This window comes from Macrobrachium rosenbergii, unplaced genomic scaffold (assembly GCF_040412425.1).
Source record: "Macrobrachium rosenbergii isolate ZJJX-2024 unplaced genomic scaffold, ASM4041242v1 171, whole genome shotgun sequence".
Lineage (NCBI taxonomy): Eukaryota > Metazoa > Arthropoda > Malacostraca > Decapoda > Palaemonidae > Macrobrachium > Macrobrachium rosenbergii.
Genome location: NW_027100729.1, coordinates 1,153,704 through 1,169,569, shown reverse-complemented (window position 1 = coordinate 1,169,569; position 15,866 = coordinate 1,153,704). Strand labels below are relative to the sequence as shown.

Genomic DNA, 15,866 nt, shown 5'->3' with positions numbered 1-15,866 from the left:
GTGCTAAGAACGAAATACCGGATTCAAAGGTACTTCCGCCTCATAATTAGGCCAAAGCACCTTACCTATCAGAGGAGTCTTCGCTTCCTTGGTCCAAGAACTTGAAACTTTCAAACTGAACAGAGGAAGGAGAAAAAATTTATATTGCATGTAAGTCATAACCTAGCTAAGAAGCAGCTTCAAAAACTGGAAATAGAAGCAGTAACATCCAAGAACCAGCTTTAAAGATACAACTCCGAGATCGCTTCTGTTGTTTAGATCAAGCCAACAACATGCCGCCACATTGTCTAGGTTGGTTGGCTCCTAAGAGCTCACTCTACAAACACAGTTGCGAGTAGCTATTCAACACTAAACAGCTTCCTAGCTTTCTCCTTCGACTGCTCAACCATTTACCACAGGCTCTACATTCATGATAACGCACCTTACCATAACCAGTGTTAACTTCTTACTCATTTTAACAGGAGCCGAGGTAGAAGTAAGCTAAAGAGCGCGGTTACCAGACTCATCTTTGACAAAATGAAGTGAAAATGGAACAAAACGAGCTATGCACCACTTAAGTACTAAAGGAGAATCAACCAAATCACAGTTCAAAACCCTAAAGTCTAAATGGAGATGACGGAAGAAAACAGCAATCACGTGACTTCTATGGTCATTGACACCTATGTTAATTAAAGGACTACATAGTGTAGTATATTAGCAATATAATTAAAACTTGTAGGAAATAACATTATATCTTATGTAGAACTCCAAGGTGACATACCACAGAACATCAGCAAAGATGTCACAGAATGCCGGTAGTAAGCATCGGACGGAGTGAACGGGTGCTGGATATCTGGGTGGGGAAGGTACAGGATTCTTGCAAGCCGTTACTATGTGACCATGACGACATGGTGCCGTCTGCACAACAATTACGAGGTGATTACCAAGGAGCAAGAGCTGTTCTATCACCAGGCTAACTCACTCCAGATAAGTAAGCGGTGGAGGAGGAAGAGCCGCTAGTACAAAAAGGAATAACTGTCACAAGGTGACGAATACGAGGCGACACAGGAAAACTGAGTAAGGGGGGAGGGTAATCGTCCGCTCGGAGGATGATACCGGGTGAGCAAATGACAAAATAGCAATGCGGTTCACACACATCCCTATCACTCTCCCCAAAACAGACGACACAAGCTAGCGAACGCGAGCACCAAACTTCTAAAAAACTCATCCAGAGAATGCACCAAACCTGAACCAGAGAGAGATCTGAGAGGGGTGGTGAAGGGCACAGACCTTGGTCCCGAGGCATGCCATGGTTCCCTGTCTGCGGAGAAGACCAATGGACCCAGGGAAGTCCAGAGGGTGGGCTCCAGACAAATGATACAGCTCCAACACATTCTCTCTCCAGGAGGTAAATGAAGAAGGTTGATCACCATGGGGTCCTTCGCCTAACATATAGGGTCAAATTTCTAACCATAATAAAAGAATATATCTCAATTACCTATCATTTTCTCCTGAACCACATAGGAGAAAAGAAGGTGGAGCAAGAGTGAGAGGAATTACCCTAGGCTACCAGGTAGGCTAATGGAGGAGAAGGAGAAGCAACACTGGATGACAAAGAAAAAGATTGAGCAGGCTTATGGTGGCCCTAACGAATTGTCTACTTAAACTATCTGCCTCCAGCATCTTCCCATACTTGACAAATTTTCATCCTCTCACCAGACCACTCATTATCTTCACATCAAGAAAACCACACTCACACCTCAACAGCTAGGCTAGCATATAGGCTATGTGGTCATGCACAACCAAGTATTGGTTTCCACAAACTCTTTCCTATTATAGCCTAATACTTTCATCTCTGCTTGCTGTAGATGACATAATGCAAACACAGAAAACAAGCACAATATCATACAGGAGAAAATTAGCCAGAAATCATCATGATTATTACTAACACCAATTCACACTGTCTGCATAAGGACACAGCATGAAGAATTCTGACAAGACCAGTAAACAATCAAACGCCACCTGGTGGGAAACAGGTGATTACAGACAGTCCTAGCAGGCCAGTCAAGCATTATTTTTTCATTCTGACATGCTGATCATGCCTAATGGTACAAAGATATAAGCTAACTTTAACGGTAGGTAAGATTCATTCCGAATAATTGACATTTTACATCCATGAAGTGTTTTTTTGCTATATCCACAAATTTCTGATCTCCACAAGAGCCTTGGATATATTACGGCAGATAATTCAGGGTTTACTATAAATGGCTACTTTCCAGTATGAATCCTCATATGAATTATAAGATGTTCCTGGAATATGCTTCTCTCATTCTTCTACACGAATGGCTTCTCTCAAGTATGAATTCTCATATGATGTGTAAGATGATTTTTATGGAAAATGCTTTCACATTCCTTGCACATGAATGGCTTCTCTCCAGTATGCATTCTCATATGAGCTGTAAGATTTGGTTTCTGGGAAAATCCTTTCCCACATTCCTTGCACATGAATGGCTTCTCTCAGTATGGATTCTCATATGAGCTGTAAAGATTTGGTTTTTCTCGGAAAATGCTTTGCCACATTTCTTGCACATGAATGGCTTCTCTCAGTATGATTCTCATATGAGTTGTAAGCTTTAGTTTCTGGGAAAATGCTTTCCCACATTCCTTGCACATGAATGGCTTCTCTCCAGTATGGATTCTCATATGATGTGTAAGATGATTTTTTATGGAAAATGCTTTCCCACATTCCTTGCACATGAATGGCTTCTCTCCAGTATGTATTCTCATATGACGTGTAAGATCTGGTTTCTGGGAAAATGCTTTCCCACATTCCTTGCACATAAATGGCTTCTCTCCAGTATGGATTCTCATATGATGTGTAAGATTTGGTTTCTGGGAAAATGCTTTCCCACATTCCTTGCATATGAATGGCTTCTCTCCAGTATGGATTCTCATGTGACTTGTAAGACCTGGTTTCTTAGAAAATGCTTTCCCACATTCCTTGCACATGAATGGCTTCTCTCCTGTATGAAGTCTCATATGAACTGTAAGTTCTGGTTCACGGGAAAATGCTTTCCCACATTCCTTGCACATGAATGGCTTCTCTCCAGTATGGATTCTCATATGAACTGTAAGACTTGGTTTCTGGGAAAATGCTTTGCCACATTTCTTGCACATGAATGGCTTCTCTCCAGTATGGATTCTCATATGACGTGCAAGATGTGGTTCCTGGGAAAATGCTTTCCCACATTCCTTGCACATGAATGGCTTCTCTCCAGTATGTATTCTCATATGACATGTAAGATGTGGTTTCTGGGAAAATGCTTTCCCACATTCCTTGCACATGAATGGCTTCTCTCTGACAGGATTTGTGCTATGACTTGTAAGATCAATTTTCTTGTAAGATGCTTTCTCACAGTCAGTGGATCTAAAAGGATTCTCTTCATTGTGACTATTCCTTCTTTCTTGTTTTACTTCCTTTTTGCAAGTTAATGGATCTTTTTCATTCACTACTGAATTCATTTCATATGAATATTCATCACCTTCATTAGACTCACAGAATACCTCTGGCTCTATTTTGATGTCCATCAGTGGATCCACAGACAAAAAGTCACCATCACTGGTTTCGCTAAAGGCAGCCATGTTGCTGTTTTCTTCATTTATGGGAGGGTGTGATAATGTCCCTTCAGTTTCACTTTTCAAAGGAAATTCTAAAGAATGTTCTGGATTCATTTTAGCCTTTTGTCCTGCCCTGTTCTGTAATAACAATTTGTTCAATTGACAATTCTTAACACAAAATTGTTTACAAATGATTATCAATAAATCTGTCATAAATTAAGTACTGTATCTTTGAAGGACTACAACCAGATTTCATTGCTGATGTATGAATTTAATATTCAAAACCAATTTTACTTGTTGTTGTTGTAATTTGTAAAATAGAGTACAATAATTTCCTATTGTCTCCTACACTTTAAAAGTTGCTACTGGTAATGTTACATGTAGTACCATTAAACACAAAAGCATTCCTATAATCTTGATGCTGTTCAAAACTGACAAAGGAAGGTTCTTCTGAGGGAGAATCTGAAATCAAAGAATGCAACACAGAGTTAGGAAACAGAATGCCACAACTGAAGCAAAATATATTTAATTCAGGCTCCTATAAAGGTCTCAGGCCAATTAACAAAGTGTGTATTTGACAGTACTCTCCAAATATTAATACAATCTAACAAATGTTGTCCAGACACAGCATCAAAACATTCCTGAGGCAACAATGCAACAATAGATTAACAGTTAATATTGACTCACCCCTCTCAGACCTGTAAACTCTCTTAGCTTAACATTACAGTACTGTATTACTTATGAACAATCTTATTAACAAATCAAAGGCCAAGAATAGGAAATGCAAAGAGACCAGCATAAGAATTTTTGGGGTAACAGCAGGAAGGGTACATTATACAGTAAATGCTTATTATATATATGATCCAGTTATATATAACACTATATTATCCACAGCTGCCTTAGACAATACGAAGAAAAAATAGTACAGGTGAACTGAGCAGTAATTTCAAGAGATGAAAGTTTTCAAATTAGTTTCACTGATTGTTACTGCAGATACAATACATGAGTAGCTATTAAGACCAGCAACACTGATGACAGTCTTGGAAGGTTAAATGTGCTGCTACATTTCTCAAATAAGACAAATTGTTTTCAGAGCCATACAAACCAGAGCTTCTTATGAAGGAGTATCTTTCAATGCAAGTTGGAAATGGGTTAACTGGTGGTTAAGAATAGCGAGTAAGGTATTCCCTCACTCACATGCCATCACCAAGCACTACTTCTTTTGGCCTGATGAACAAAGAGGGCTGGTTGAGATGGGAGATATGATATAACGTTTTGATTTGTATACCTATGAAAATTTCATATTACAGTATTTCCTCGATTACTGTACCTGCACATGCACTGCTTGCAACTGGCATTATCCACAATTGACTCCAGCTCGCCAAAATCTACATGAATGTGTACGTACACAAATACAAACAAAAACAGTAAAATGTCTTTGGTTTTCAATGCTGCAAGGGTGGAACAACTACAAATTTTAGTAATTTATATTTTTCCTTACATGTGGATATACTTGCAGTGAGTCGGGAAAACGGCCGTTCAACTTTAAACAAGGTGGTTAACTATTGACAGCAGAGTGGGAGTGCATTCACTTTACATTTCGGCCCAGGTAGCAGAATGAGGGGTGGCTTGAGGTGGGCCATTTATGTAAAGATCTTCAGGTTTGTATGTTAGGAAGGATACAAATTACTTAAAAATTTGTAGTTTGTTCCTACAAGTATACAAAACTTGGGTCTTTACATTTGGAGACTTTCTTGGTGGGAGAGTTCTGAGTAAATCTCTGAACTGACTGGTAGTTCGACTCACCTGGGCCTCCTTCCTGGTCAAGTAAAGCAGAGGAAGGAGTCCTGTGCCTCTGACCTGCTGATCATATGTGATGTTCAACTGCCAGACTTCTGGGCCTTTCGAATTAATGGGTATGTATAGCATCAGTGATTTGAAAAGGGTTTGGATGAACCCATACAGTCGGAGACAATAAAAGGCTAACAAAACCAACAGGTTTTTTCTTTTATTGTCAGAGAGGGGAAGGACTTGCATCTATTAATGTACTGACTTAAAGATTATAGACAGAGTACAGTACTCAGTTATGCAGCTCACTTGCATTGCATGGCCGTCCAGCATGCGATGGTTTGCCAACTGTACCTCTGAACTACAGGTAAGGAAGGGTATAAAAAGAGAAAGGGAGAGGCCTGTCACTCACTCACTCTCTCTTTGCAACAGAGCACCTTGGGCGAGATGCTTCCTGTGCCTCTGGGGAGGCTAGGTGAGCAACACAACTTATTTAGCAGCCATCACAGGACCCATAGACAAATAGTGCCCAAAGGTAGAAGGAAATGAATGTGGTTTTTTGTGGCTAAACTTCTGCCTTTAGTACTTGTGGAACCAACAGGTTCTTCCTGAACGCAATGTCCCTAACCTCATGAGGTCTGCTCAGAACATACTCCTGTCTACTTCATCAGACAAAGATTACATTCACTTCATTGTCTTATGAAGCCAGAAAGAAGTTGTGTTCTTGAACACTTCTTTCTTGGTAGGGCCAATACTAACAAAGAGTCGTTGACACTTGGGCTTGAGATGTTGAGTCCTCTTAAGATAGTACCGCAGCACTCTCACTAGACACAGTAGTATCTCGTCCCGCTCACTACTGTCAGTATGTTGCCCACTTTGCTTTTAATTTTAATACCTTAAGTCTCCCGTTTCATCCTCACCGGTCCTTTGACTGCTGACCTGTTATTACCGTTTAGTTTTTCTTTTTTGGTTGGACGTTGCTTATGCCCTGCCCACTGTCAAGGATTCCTCCTGTGCTTCCACACAGGAAGAAGTCAGTGTGTTTCTGAGCTATATTTCGAGAGGTTGAAGATTTGCCTGTTGCTGCTGCTGTTATTATTAAGATAGCCTGTATTTTTGTTAGACTATTCTGTGTTTCTGACCTTCTCTTACTTTCTGGGCCTCCTTTTTTGTGTAAGTGTTTTGCCTTCTGACATAACTAGTGTGAGTGTTTTGGTTTTGTTAATTAAGGGCATTTGGTGTTAATTTAATTTGTAGTTATGAGGTTCAGGTATTACTTTTATCTGAGATTTATGTATTAAATATTAAGTGTTTTTTTCTCTGTGTTTGTTTGTCCCTCCTGAAGAACTTTGCACACTCTGTGGTAGTTGTGCTTCTGATTCCACCCACTGTGGACTTCAGCGCTGGTAAAGTTGAGTACTGAATTTAAGTTATTGTTATTAACCTGTTAAGCGTCACCCACGTAATAATACGTTTACTGTGATCTACTCGGTAGCGCCTTCAACGGGATATTACGTTCAAGACTTTAACTCTGCTTTTCAAGCTGTCAGCCCCGTAATAATACGTTTACTTGTATGGAAAATGTTGGAACATCATTTGGTAACACTCAGAACACGAAGCTGTAATTGATGACTTATTTCCTCCCCTGGCGCTCTTTTCAGTTGGTCGCTTGATGCCTAGATGACTATTTTTTTTTCAGTACGCTTCGGGCGTTTTCAGAGACAACACCGTTTTTACGTCATTCTCAATGAATGTCACAAAGAGGAGGCGTATGTCTTCAGTTGAGATAAATCAAATCCTAGACGAGGTGTCTGATACTGAAGACATATTTGATGATGAGAGCTCTAGTTCTGAATCCTCCATGATGAGGATATTGAAGAAACAAACTTTTCTTCCAATAGCGGAAGTGAAGATGACTTCTCATTGCCGAGTGACTGGACTCCGAGAGAGAGAGAGAGAGAGAGAGATATCCTTTACTTTCGTTGCTGATCCTGGTGAAATTTTCAGTTGAGGATAAAGAGAATCCATTAGAATTTTTGAGAAATAATTTGATGATGAAATCAATGATTACCTCGTGAAAGAAACAAACAGATTTGCAAATCAGTTTCTAGATGAGAATGTAGAACATTTGTCTCACAATCACGAGTACATAGATGGATTTGTGTAGCCCCTGCTTTAGAGATTGGCATACAGAAAGAATAATAGTGCATGTATGTACAACACTTTTCATTCAGTATTTTGTAGTCTATGAAATAAAATAATAGTAGTAGTAATAGTTTTTATCCTATCATTTAATAAAATTCTACTCTTAACTACAGTACGAATTATAAGCATAAAAATCAATATTAACTTTGAAAAACTATCATCAGTGATATGACCACTAATTGCAAGAAAAGCGTGGACGGATGCGTTAGCGGCCCGAGCTCATCCGGGGGGGACGCTTAACAGGTTAATTAGTGTAGTGGAGAGGTGTCCATTACACTACCAACCAGGTCCTTTAGGGAGGGGTCTGAAAGGGGACTCGAACCTGGTGTCAGGTACCGAAGGATTCTGAGACTTTGCTATGAATTCTGGGACAAATTCGAACACGACAGATCCCTACTCCTCGAGGGCTAGCATCGAAGGCCATGTGGCTCGCCAACTCTCCTGTCCATGCCCTCTCTCTCTTCCTGGTTGTGTAGAGCAAAGGAAGGAGGACAAGCAAGAACACAGTCTTGAGGGTCAGATCCCTGTACGATGACTCTTGTGAGGGAGGTCACGACTGTTCGAAGCTTCACATCAGCATGTAGATCTCTCTCACGAGGAAAGTACATCGATGCCCTTAACCTCCACAGTCTGGGCTACAAATATATATATCAAGTACACCCCTACACTGGGCTAAAGTTAAGGATGGCCAATTAAAAGACACTCATCAATAGAAGAGGAAGATGCATATGCTTATGGTATAAGAAAAGAAAATTCTTTAACAATTTTCTGTACTTTCCAGAAGTTGAAAGATGATTTTAATGATAAAAATAAGTTTGTTCATACTTACCTAGCGAGATATATATATAGCTGCATATTCTCCAGTCCGACAGAATTTCGCTCGCGGCCTGCACGCGTGCTGGGCAGGTGGTTAGTGCCCATTCCGCATTTGGGAGGCGGGTATCGGAAACCATTCCATTTTCTATTCAGATTTTTAACGCCACTGACTCTACACCAAAGGAGGGAGGGGCAATATGAATATATATATCTGCCAGGTAGTATGAACAAACTTTATTTTATCATTAAAATAACATTTTGTTCATGAGACTCTAGATATATATAGCTAGTCTACCTTTGGAGAGGGTAGGTAGCCAAGAATTAGGAAAAAACCAATTATTGGTAAAATTATTTTAGTTCCTTATCTGATAGTAGCTGGCCGAGTGGTTCTGTACTCTAGTCTGCTTCTATACTAAAGTTAGCGAGGTAGTGACCTATATGGCTGGCGACTTCCTAGATGATCTGTCAGGGGGCGTGACCACAGAATGTGACTAGATCATAGACCAGCCTAAAAAGAGGACAAGAGAGCATTACTAACCACCTAACCAACACCTATAAGCGTTAGTTTTGCAAAGGATTGGGAAGACTGCCTCCAGTAGTCGACCCAACAACTATAAAAAACACAATTAAAAGGGGATAGGATCGAGTTACCACCTGTCCCAGACATAGCCGCAATGGTCCCAGCCCAGCAATTTTCGTATGCTACATTAAACTTATCTTGCCAAGAGTGTGAGGCAAACACCGAATTGACTTCGCCAAAATGTGGCACTAGGAGAATGTCACTGGTACCCATGTGCTTTATTTTTCTTGAGCATGCATGGAGGTAGCAACTGCCCTCACCTGCATTGGCGTTAACTCTCAACAACGAAGTTGGGTGGTCACAACTAGGTATGCGTCCTTAATAGCGTCCTAATAGAATGCCAGTGCATTCTTGACACCATTACTAGTTGCCTCTAGAACACCATAAAATATCAAGGGACCGAGTGTCCTGTGTTCTTTTAAGAGTAGTATGAGGCTCTAACAGACCTGACAAGTTTAGCGTGAACCTAAGTTCTGGAGAAGAGCGAGGCCTTTCAGACCCACTGGTTTGCTATGACACACCCCTGGCTCCTCCCAGACAGCACGTGGCGTACACAAACCACGCCCATCGAGTGAGGCAGCAGAGACATGCGAGTTGACAAGAACAAACATATGTATTTGAGATTTGCAAGTTGCTATGGAGAGTATATCTGTACTTACCATTCCATTTACTGCTGAGAAGATTTATTTGAGATTACAAATTACTATAGTAGTAATAGCTTAAAAGTTCCAATTTGTGAATTTTGACATTTCCATTCCTCTTATATTCTAAGATAATATAATGTGACAGTAGTTCACCTCCTTTTCAAGATATTCCTATCTTGTTACTAGAAAGTTGCATTTCTCTAAAATGCAGGATAAAGTCAAATATACCTTAAAGATTTATGAATAATTGAAAATTGTTATAGCTGGCCTTCAGAAACATGTAAGCTGTTGACTTTGTATGTTTGCTTTACAAATCCACTGGTATATAGAATGGTCTCCTGGGATTCTGGGGGTAGGGTGGGAGGGTGAACTAGACCTGGGTCTGAAAGGCCTCGCCTCTTCTCTCAAGAACAGGTTCACAAGTAAACTGTCAGTTCTAGAGAGAGAGGCTTCAGCCTTTCAGACACTGGCTACTCACCTGATACTTCAGGGGCATGAAGATGAAGTCCTGCAACGACTGCTTGGCTCCCTGAACCGAGGAGAGAGCATAAAATGACCCAAATACAAGGTTGCTTTCCAATTCATTCTAGCCATTATCTCTTACCAGTAGTAACTCCATTATACATCATCCTTGAAGCTGTGACCTCTGATAGAGTGGGAAATTGGTGAGTGTTTTCTGGCATTGGGATCAACTCTGAAAATACAGTCCTGAATATGCCTCATCTTTGGAAGGACATGATCTTGAAGTTTTCATCAACCAAATATGGTCTTCCCTATCTATGTTCCTTTCTGCACAGATTTTATTTGTGTACTCCAGATAAAAGTTTAATTGTCTCACTGGACAAATTTTTGGCTTAGTAGGTGACGCCTAAAGCTAGATTAATAGGAGTGTAATTGTTTCTCTGATTCTTGGCCATGAAGGAAGATGGTTCCTTAGCACAATAATAGTTTCTGTAGCGTGAAAGGTGCTCGGAGATACATAGATGATTAAATTAGTTGCTCTCAATGAATGACCAAAGCTACGAGAATAAGGTCTTCTGAATCATGAGCAGCACAGAATCATCTCTTGTAGTGTTGAGAAAGGAAACCACTTTATCAGATCCCAACACAAATTGATGAAGTACAGGTCTTCTTCTGGCCCCTCCATCAGCATGGCACAATATACTTGTCTTCTGTTAGGCAATAATTGGGAGAAATGTCCCTTCAAAACCGGTCCAAGAGCAGCTCGGTATCCTTTTTGAGTGTGTTGTATGCTAGGCCTTGTCTATTAATTCGTTGAAATAGAGTAGCACTGATAAAGAGGAACTTGTTACTTCATATTTAGTGTGTATGAACTTTTTAAAGCTCCTGAAGAGATTTTGGTACTTGGCCATGGAGCTGTCTCGTAAACTGGAAGTAATTTTGTTGCATATCTCTGGAGGAAATATGGAAGGTAGTTGATCTTTTATATTCTGAAGGCGATCAAATTCAAGTGCTGTTGCGCTAAGGGTAAGGTACAGTCCATATGAAGTATCTGGCAACCTTCTACTTTGACTTTGTACTTCCGGTATTCCTTGGAGACTGTCTTGACTAGGGGGATCCATGGTTCCGTTTCCTGGGAAACAGTGCAGAAGAGCATGTTGTTATCACATTCATTATATATCTTAAAAGCAACTTTATGCAGTAAGAAGCCTGGGGGAAAAGCATAAAGAGGAGAAGAACCTTCCCAGCTAATGTGAAGAGCATTATTACTGATTGCTTTTGTGTTGGGTACGGAAGAACAAAATCTCTTACATTTAGAATTAAAGCCATTGGTGAAAAGGTCTATTTCAGGAAGAAATTCATATCTGTGCAAATTAAGTTATACTTAGAAAAAAGATTATCGTCAAGTGGCTTCTGGATGTATGGAACCAAAGTCTCTCGATGAGAATCAACCATCACATTGCATTCCCTTTAATCCATTTAGTTTGAATGTCTATATTTGTATTTTCCTTTGATGTTTAGTAACCCTTTGATGGCCTCTGGGCCGATTTGTTCTAATGCTACCATGTTTTTGGCCCAACAGTATGTTACTTGTGAATCTATGTGAATTAGTACCACTTTGTTTTCTTAGTTTGTCTCTGAAGTGTTTTATACAGTAAATGCATGCAAGTGGTTCTCTAATGTTAATATGCAGAGTATTCTCATTTGTAGCCATGTATTATTAGTTGAGAGTATGCCATGTTCTCCCTACAATGCTCCACCCCCAGCCAAAGTTGGATGCATCTGTGAATAGTTCTAGATCTACTTGATTATTAGGAATGTTTATAGCACTATATGTTAGTCTGTTTCCAATAGCTAGAAAGGATTTGAAAGGAGGAATGATTCTATATCCTTTAGCAAAATATCTATGAAATCTGTGAAGGAATTTAAGATGGTATCTACCATAAAAGGTGTAGTAGGAACAGAAGTTAAGTGATCCTATCAATCTTTGATATAATTTGAGGTCAGATCTGTTCAAGTTGGATACTGTACTGGCAAGCCTGATACATTTATCAATGTTTTCCTGCATTGGTCTCATTGTTTTGTTCTCCAGGTTATAATGAACTCCCAGGAACTCTATCTTTTGCACTGGATGAATAACAGACTTTTTAATAGATATTTGTGTAGCCCAGTTCCGTGAGCACTTCAATGACTATTTGGATGTGAGACTCACCCATTTGTGAAAAGTCATCTGCCAGTATGAGTATATCATCTAAGTAGTTGCAGATGAGTATATTATATTTCTTCCTAATGTGCCAACTATATTGTATTAGTTTGGAAAAAAGATGCAAGAATTTGTCATCTTTTAACCGAGAAACAACCGTCCATTTGAATTCGCTTTCTAATTTGAACGTTAAGAATCTTTGAGCACTGGAATGAAGAGGACGTGCCAATAAGCATCACTTTAAATCAAGTCTACATGCCCAGTTGTTTAAATGTAAATAAGGAATATAGTTTTAGGTTTCAGCATAGAAAGAAGGTTTCTTGATCATGGTATTAAGGCATTTCATATCGAAGATTAGGCGAATGCTCCCATCAGTTTAAACTTGTAAAATATGTGGTTAGAGTAGTAGAAAGAATTTCTGTTAATTTGTTCCTAATACCTAGGTCTAGTAATCTGTCACATTCTCTCTCTAGTATTATTCTCTTGCTAGAAGAATAATATCCTATCAACCCAAATCTTTTCAAAGTCTTTTGAGCCTTATTTTTATTGGTAAATGGGAGTCTCCACCTTACTGATCAAGTTGCATGCAAAAGAAAATTTGGGAGTTTTGCCAATTTTAATTTATTTGTCAATGACCTACCTATCACTTACTGGAGGGCGTGAGAGGTTTCTTGAGCTAAGCGGCGAGGGCTTCTGTGGGAAATTTAACTCTTCCAATATCATTGAATTGTTAGTGGAGTACATTTGCCCAAATTTTATCTTTACTGCCGAAGCTCAGGTTATTTTCACTTGGTCCGAGCAGGGCTCGATGGTGTATTAAGATTTAAAGCATAATTGGTTTTGTTTCTTATCTTTGACGTCTGAATTAATTGCTGTCTGTCCCCTAGCTACTCCTTCCCCTCTTCGGCCACCTCTCGTGATACCTCGCCTGGGGATTGAACATATTCCTGAACCCAAAGCTTCCCTGACTCTTCTGTAAAGTTAAATTTCTCTCTGGGGTAGCCCTGATATTTGCCAAGGTTGAACCTTCCACCTCTAGAGATAATGTCCCCTCCTCTAGGAAGGGGACCGCCTCGAAAGCACGAAGCAATAGCTTTCCTTTGATCATCTGATAAGACCCATATATCATTAGGTTCAGCTTTAATAATAGCATCTCTGATATCTAAATTGAGGTTCCTGGGTAAGTTCTACTTCTGAATGAGCGGATTAAACTTTTAATTAGATCAATGTGTTTCTGAAAGAGCCCAATTATCACTAGTATGAAATCAATATCGTTAATCTTAGAGGAGTAGCTAATTGCGCCAGAGCTGCATGCCCTTGAAAAGAAGATATAAGCATAATGTTTCAATATCAAAGTGAAATTTCTTCTTGGGAAATCTTTAAATTTAAACAACCTGCCACTTGGCCAAAGAGGACTGCTTTGGCAAATTTATCAGTTGAAGAAAAAGGTCTGCAAGAGTTCTTTATTATGATTACAAACAAAGAATTGATCATGAGAGTTCTTGTCTCCTTCACAGCAATGTTAATACAATTACAAGGAGTCATTTAATTGTATTTTCCCATCTCTGTGTGAATGGAGGGCTGTTTATTAAGAATTATTAGATATATAAGTAGGAATAGGTTTGTTAAAGGTAAGCAGGTTAAATTCTTCATAGTCACTACTATCTTCATTATAAGTTGTAAATAATTCTTCATTTGCATTCTCAAGTAAATCTACTTTACGGCGAGGGCGCTTAGGAGGAGGGGAATTGTCATTCCTTTTGCAGTCAGACCACTTCTGCAATAGGAGTGAAACTAGACTCAAATTTGATAATAAAAGTTTAACTGATGTCTATAATAAAAATATGAATTTACAAATCCAGGTTGGACAGCAGCAGACCTAGAAGAAGGCTGAAAGCCAGGCAATCGGGTTCCTAGAAGCTCAAATGGCCTTCATCGGTTAATTCAGGTCAATCGGCATCCTCTCACTAGTATCCACATACTTAAAATTATATAGCCTCTACGGTAATCATCTTATATTATTTATATAGCCAAACCTGTCAGAAATTCTTGAACGCAGTTCCTCATGGTAAGGGGTGAACAATTATATCGAAACGAGTGTGATATAAAATTCTACCCATTAGCTGAGGTAGGCGCAATATACCGCCATTGACAGAACCCTCCGGTTAAATGTCGACGATAGGATCTCCGGTAGGATGAAGCGGAAGGGAGCGGCTAAGAGGTAGCCTAGATTGACGTAGTATGTTAAACTCAAAGTTAGAAAAAGTTAGGCTAGTTAGGCTACTCGGCTCTTTGGCACGTAAGGCAAATCTAGTTAACACCTCACCTTACAACATTAATTACCTTTGGCATATAAGTATCTAGTCCTTATAATGTTTAGGCTCACTTTACACATAGTTTAGGATTATATGATAATGTGCTTCGGTCTGAAATTTATCTATTCTCAAACTTTACCAATTATAACTACCGTACGGTCGGCACCGGCTCATTGTTTACGTTTTACTGCCATGCTTGTGACGTCATCTGTCTGAATCCGCTGCTATCCAAGACGTTTTTATATAAAAACAGAATATTAAACCTTACCCTTTCTCCACTAGTTTCAATAATGTTTGATTCTGTAATAATAACATTTGAAGAATTTCACTGTTGGAAGGTTCCTGGCTGGTTTCTTCCGTTTTGGGACATCTCTTCTTTTTGGGTTGTGCCGGTGGAATATTGTCATCATCGCTAGTTTCGCTGAGATTATGCACATCTGCTGATACTACGACTTTTTTGGACATTTTAATTAGTTGATTAAGTCGTTGTCCCTCGTGACAATAATTAGGGGAGGGTTGTAGTAATGGTGAGGTGTAACAGGTGTTGCCTGTGTCCTGTCAACTTCAAATATGGCGGTTTGGTTCTTGTCAACTCGCATGTCTCTGGTTGCTCCGCCCCGATGGGCGTGGTTTGTGTACGCTTACGGCTGTCTGGGGGAGGAGCCAGGGGTGTGTCATAGCAAAACCAGTGGGTCTGAAAGGCTGAAGCCTCTCTCTCTAGAAATAGAACTCCCTCAGGTTCCTGTCCAATAAGGTCTGCTAAACCTTTAATTTCAAAGTGTCTAGGCCAAGGGTTAGAAGACCTATCATTCTTAGCCAAGAACTTAGGGCTTAAAGAATAGACAGCATTGTGTTCCTTGAAGCCCACATGACGGCCTCGAACTTCGCTCACTCTCTTCGCCGCCGCCAGAGCCGTGAGGAATGCCGTTTTCATTAACGCTCAGCAGAGATGCAGAGTGGAGAGGCTCAAAAGGTTCAGCAACGTAAAGCGAGCACTACGTCCAGAAGTTCCAAGCAGGGGAATTAGCTGAGGAGACCTTGGACGTCTTGAAAGAGCTCGTAAGATCGTGAAGGTCCTTATTGTCAGACAAATCTAATCCTCTGTCTGAATACAATCGAAAGCATGCTCCGATAACACTTGATAGTCGGAACTGCTATATCGAGTTTTCTCTTAAGTAAGGAGAAAATCCGCAACCTGGATCACAGTGATAGAGGAAGAGGAAAAGCCCTTCTTTCTACACCAACCTTTGAAGGTT

General features: G+C 39.9%; 1 protein-coding gene across 1 annotated transcript in view; it reads right to left on the bottom strand.

Moving 5' to 3' along the window:
* The window catches only part of LOC136838134 (zinc finger protein 91-like), a 265,765-nt gene that overhangs the window by 83,905 nt on the left and 165,994 nt on the right, over nt 1-15,866 (bottom strand). Inside the window, 3 exon segments of the mRNA XM_067102988.1 lie at nt 2,555-3,803; nt 3,976-4,059; nt 12,305-12,501. Of these exon segments, the coding sequence (XP_066959089.1) occupies nt 2,555-3,803; nt 3,976-4,059; nt 12,305-12,501 (1,530 nt within the window).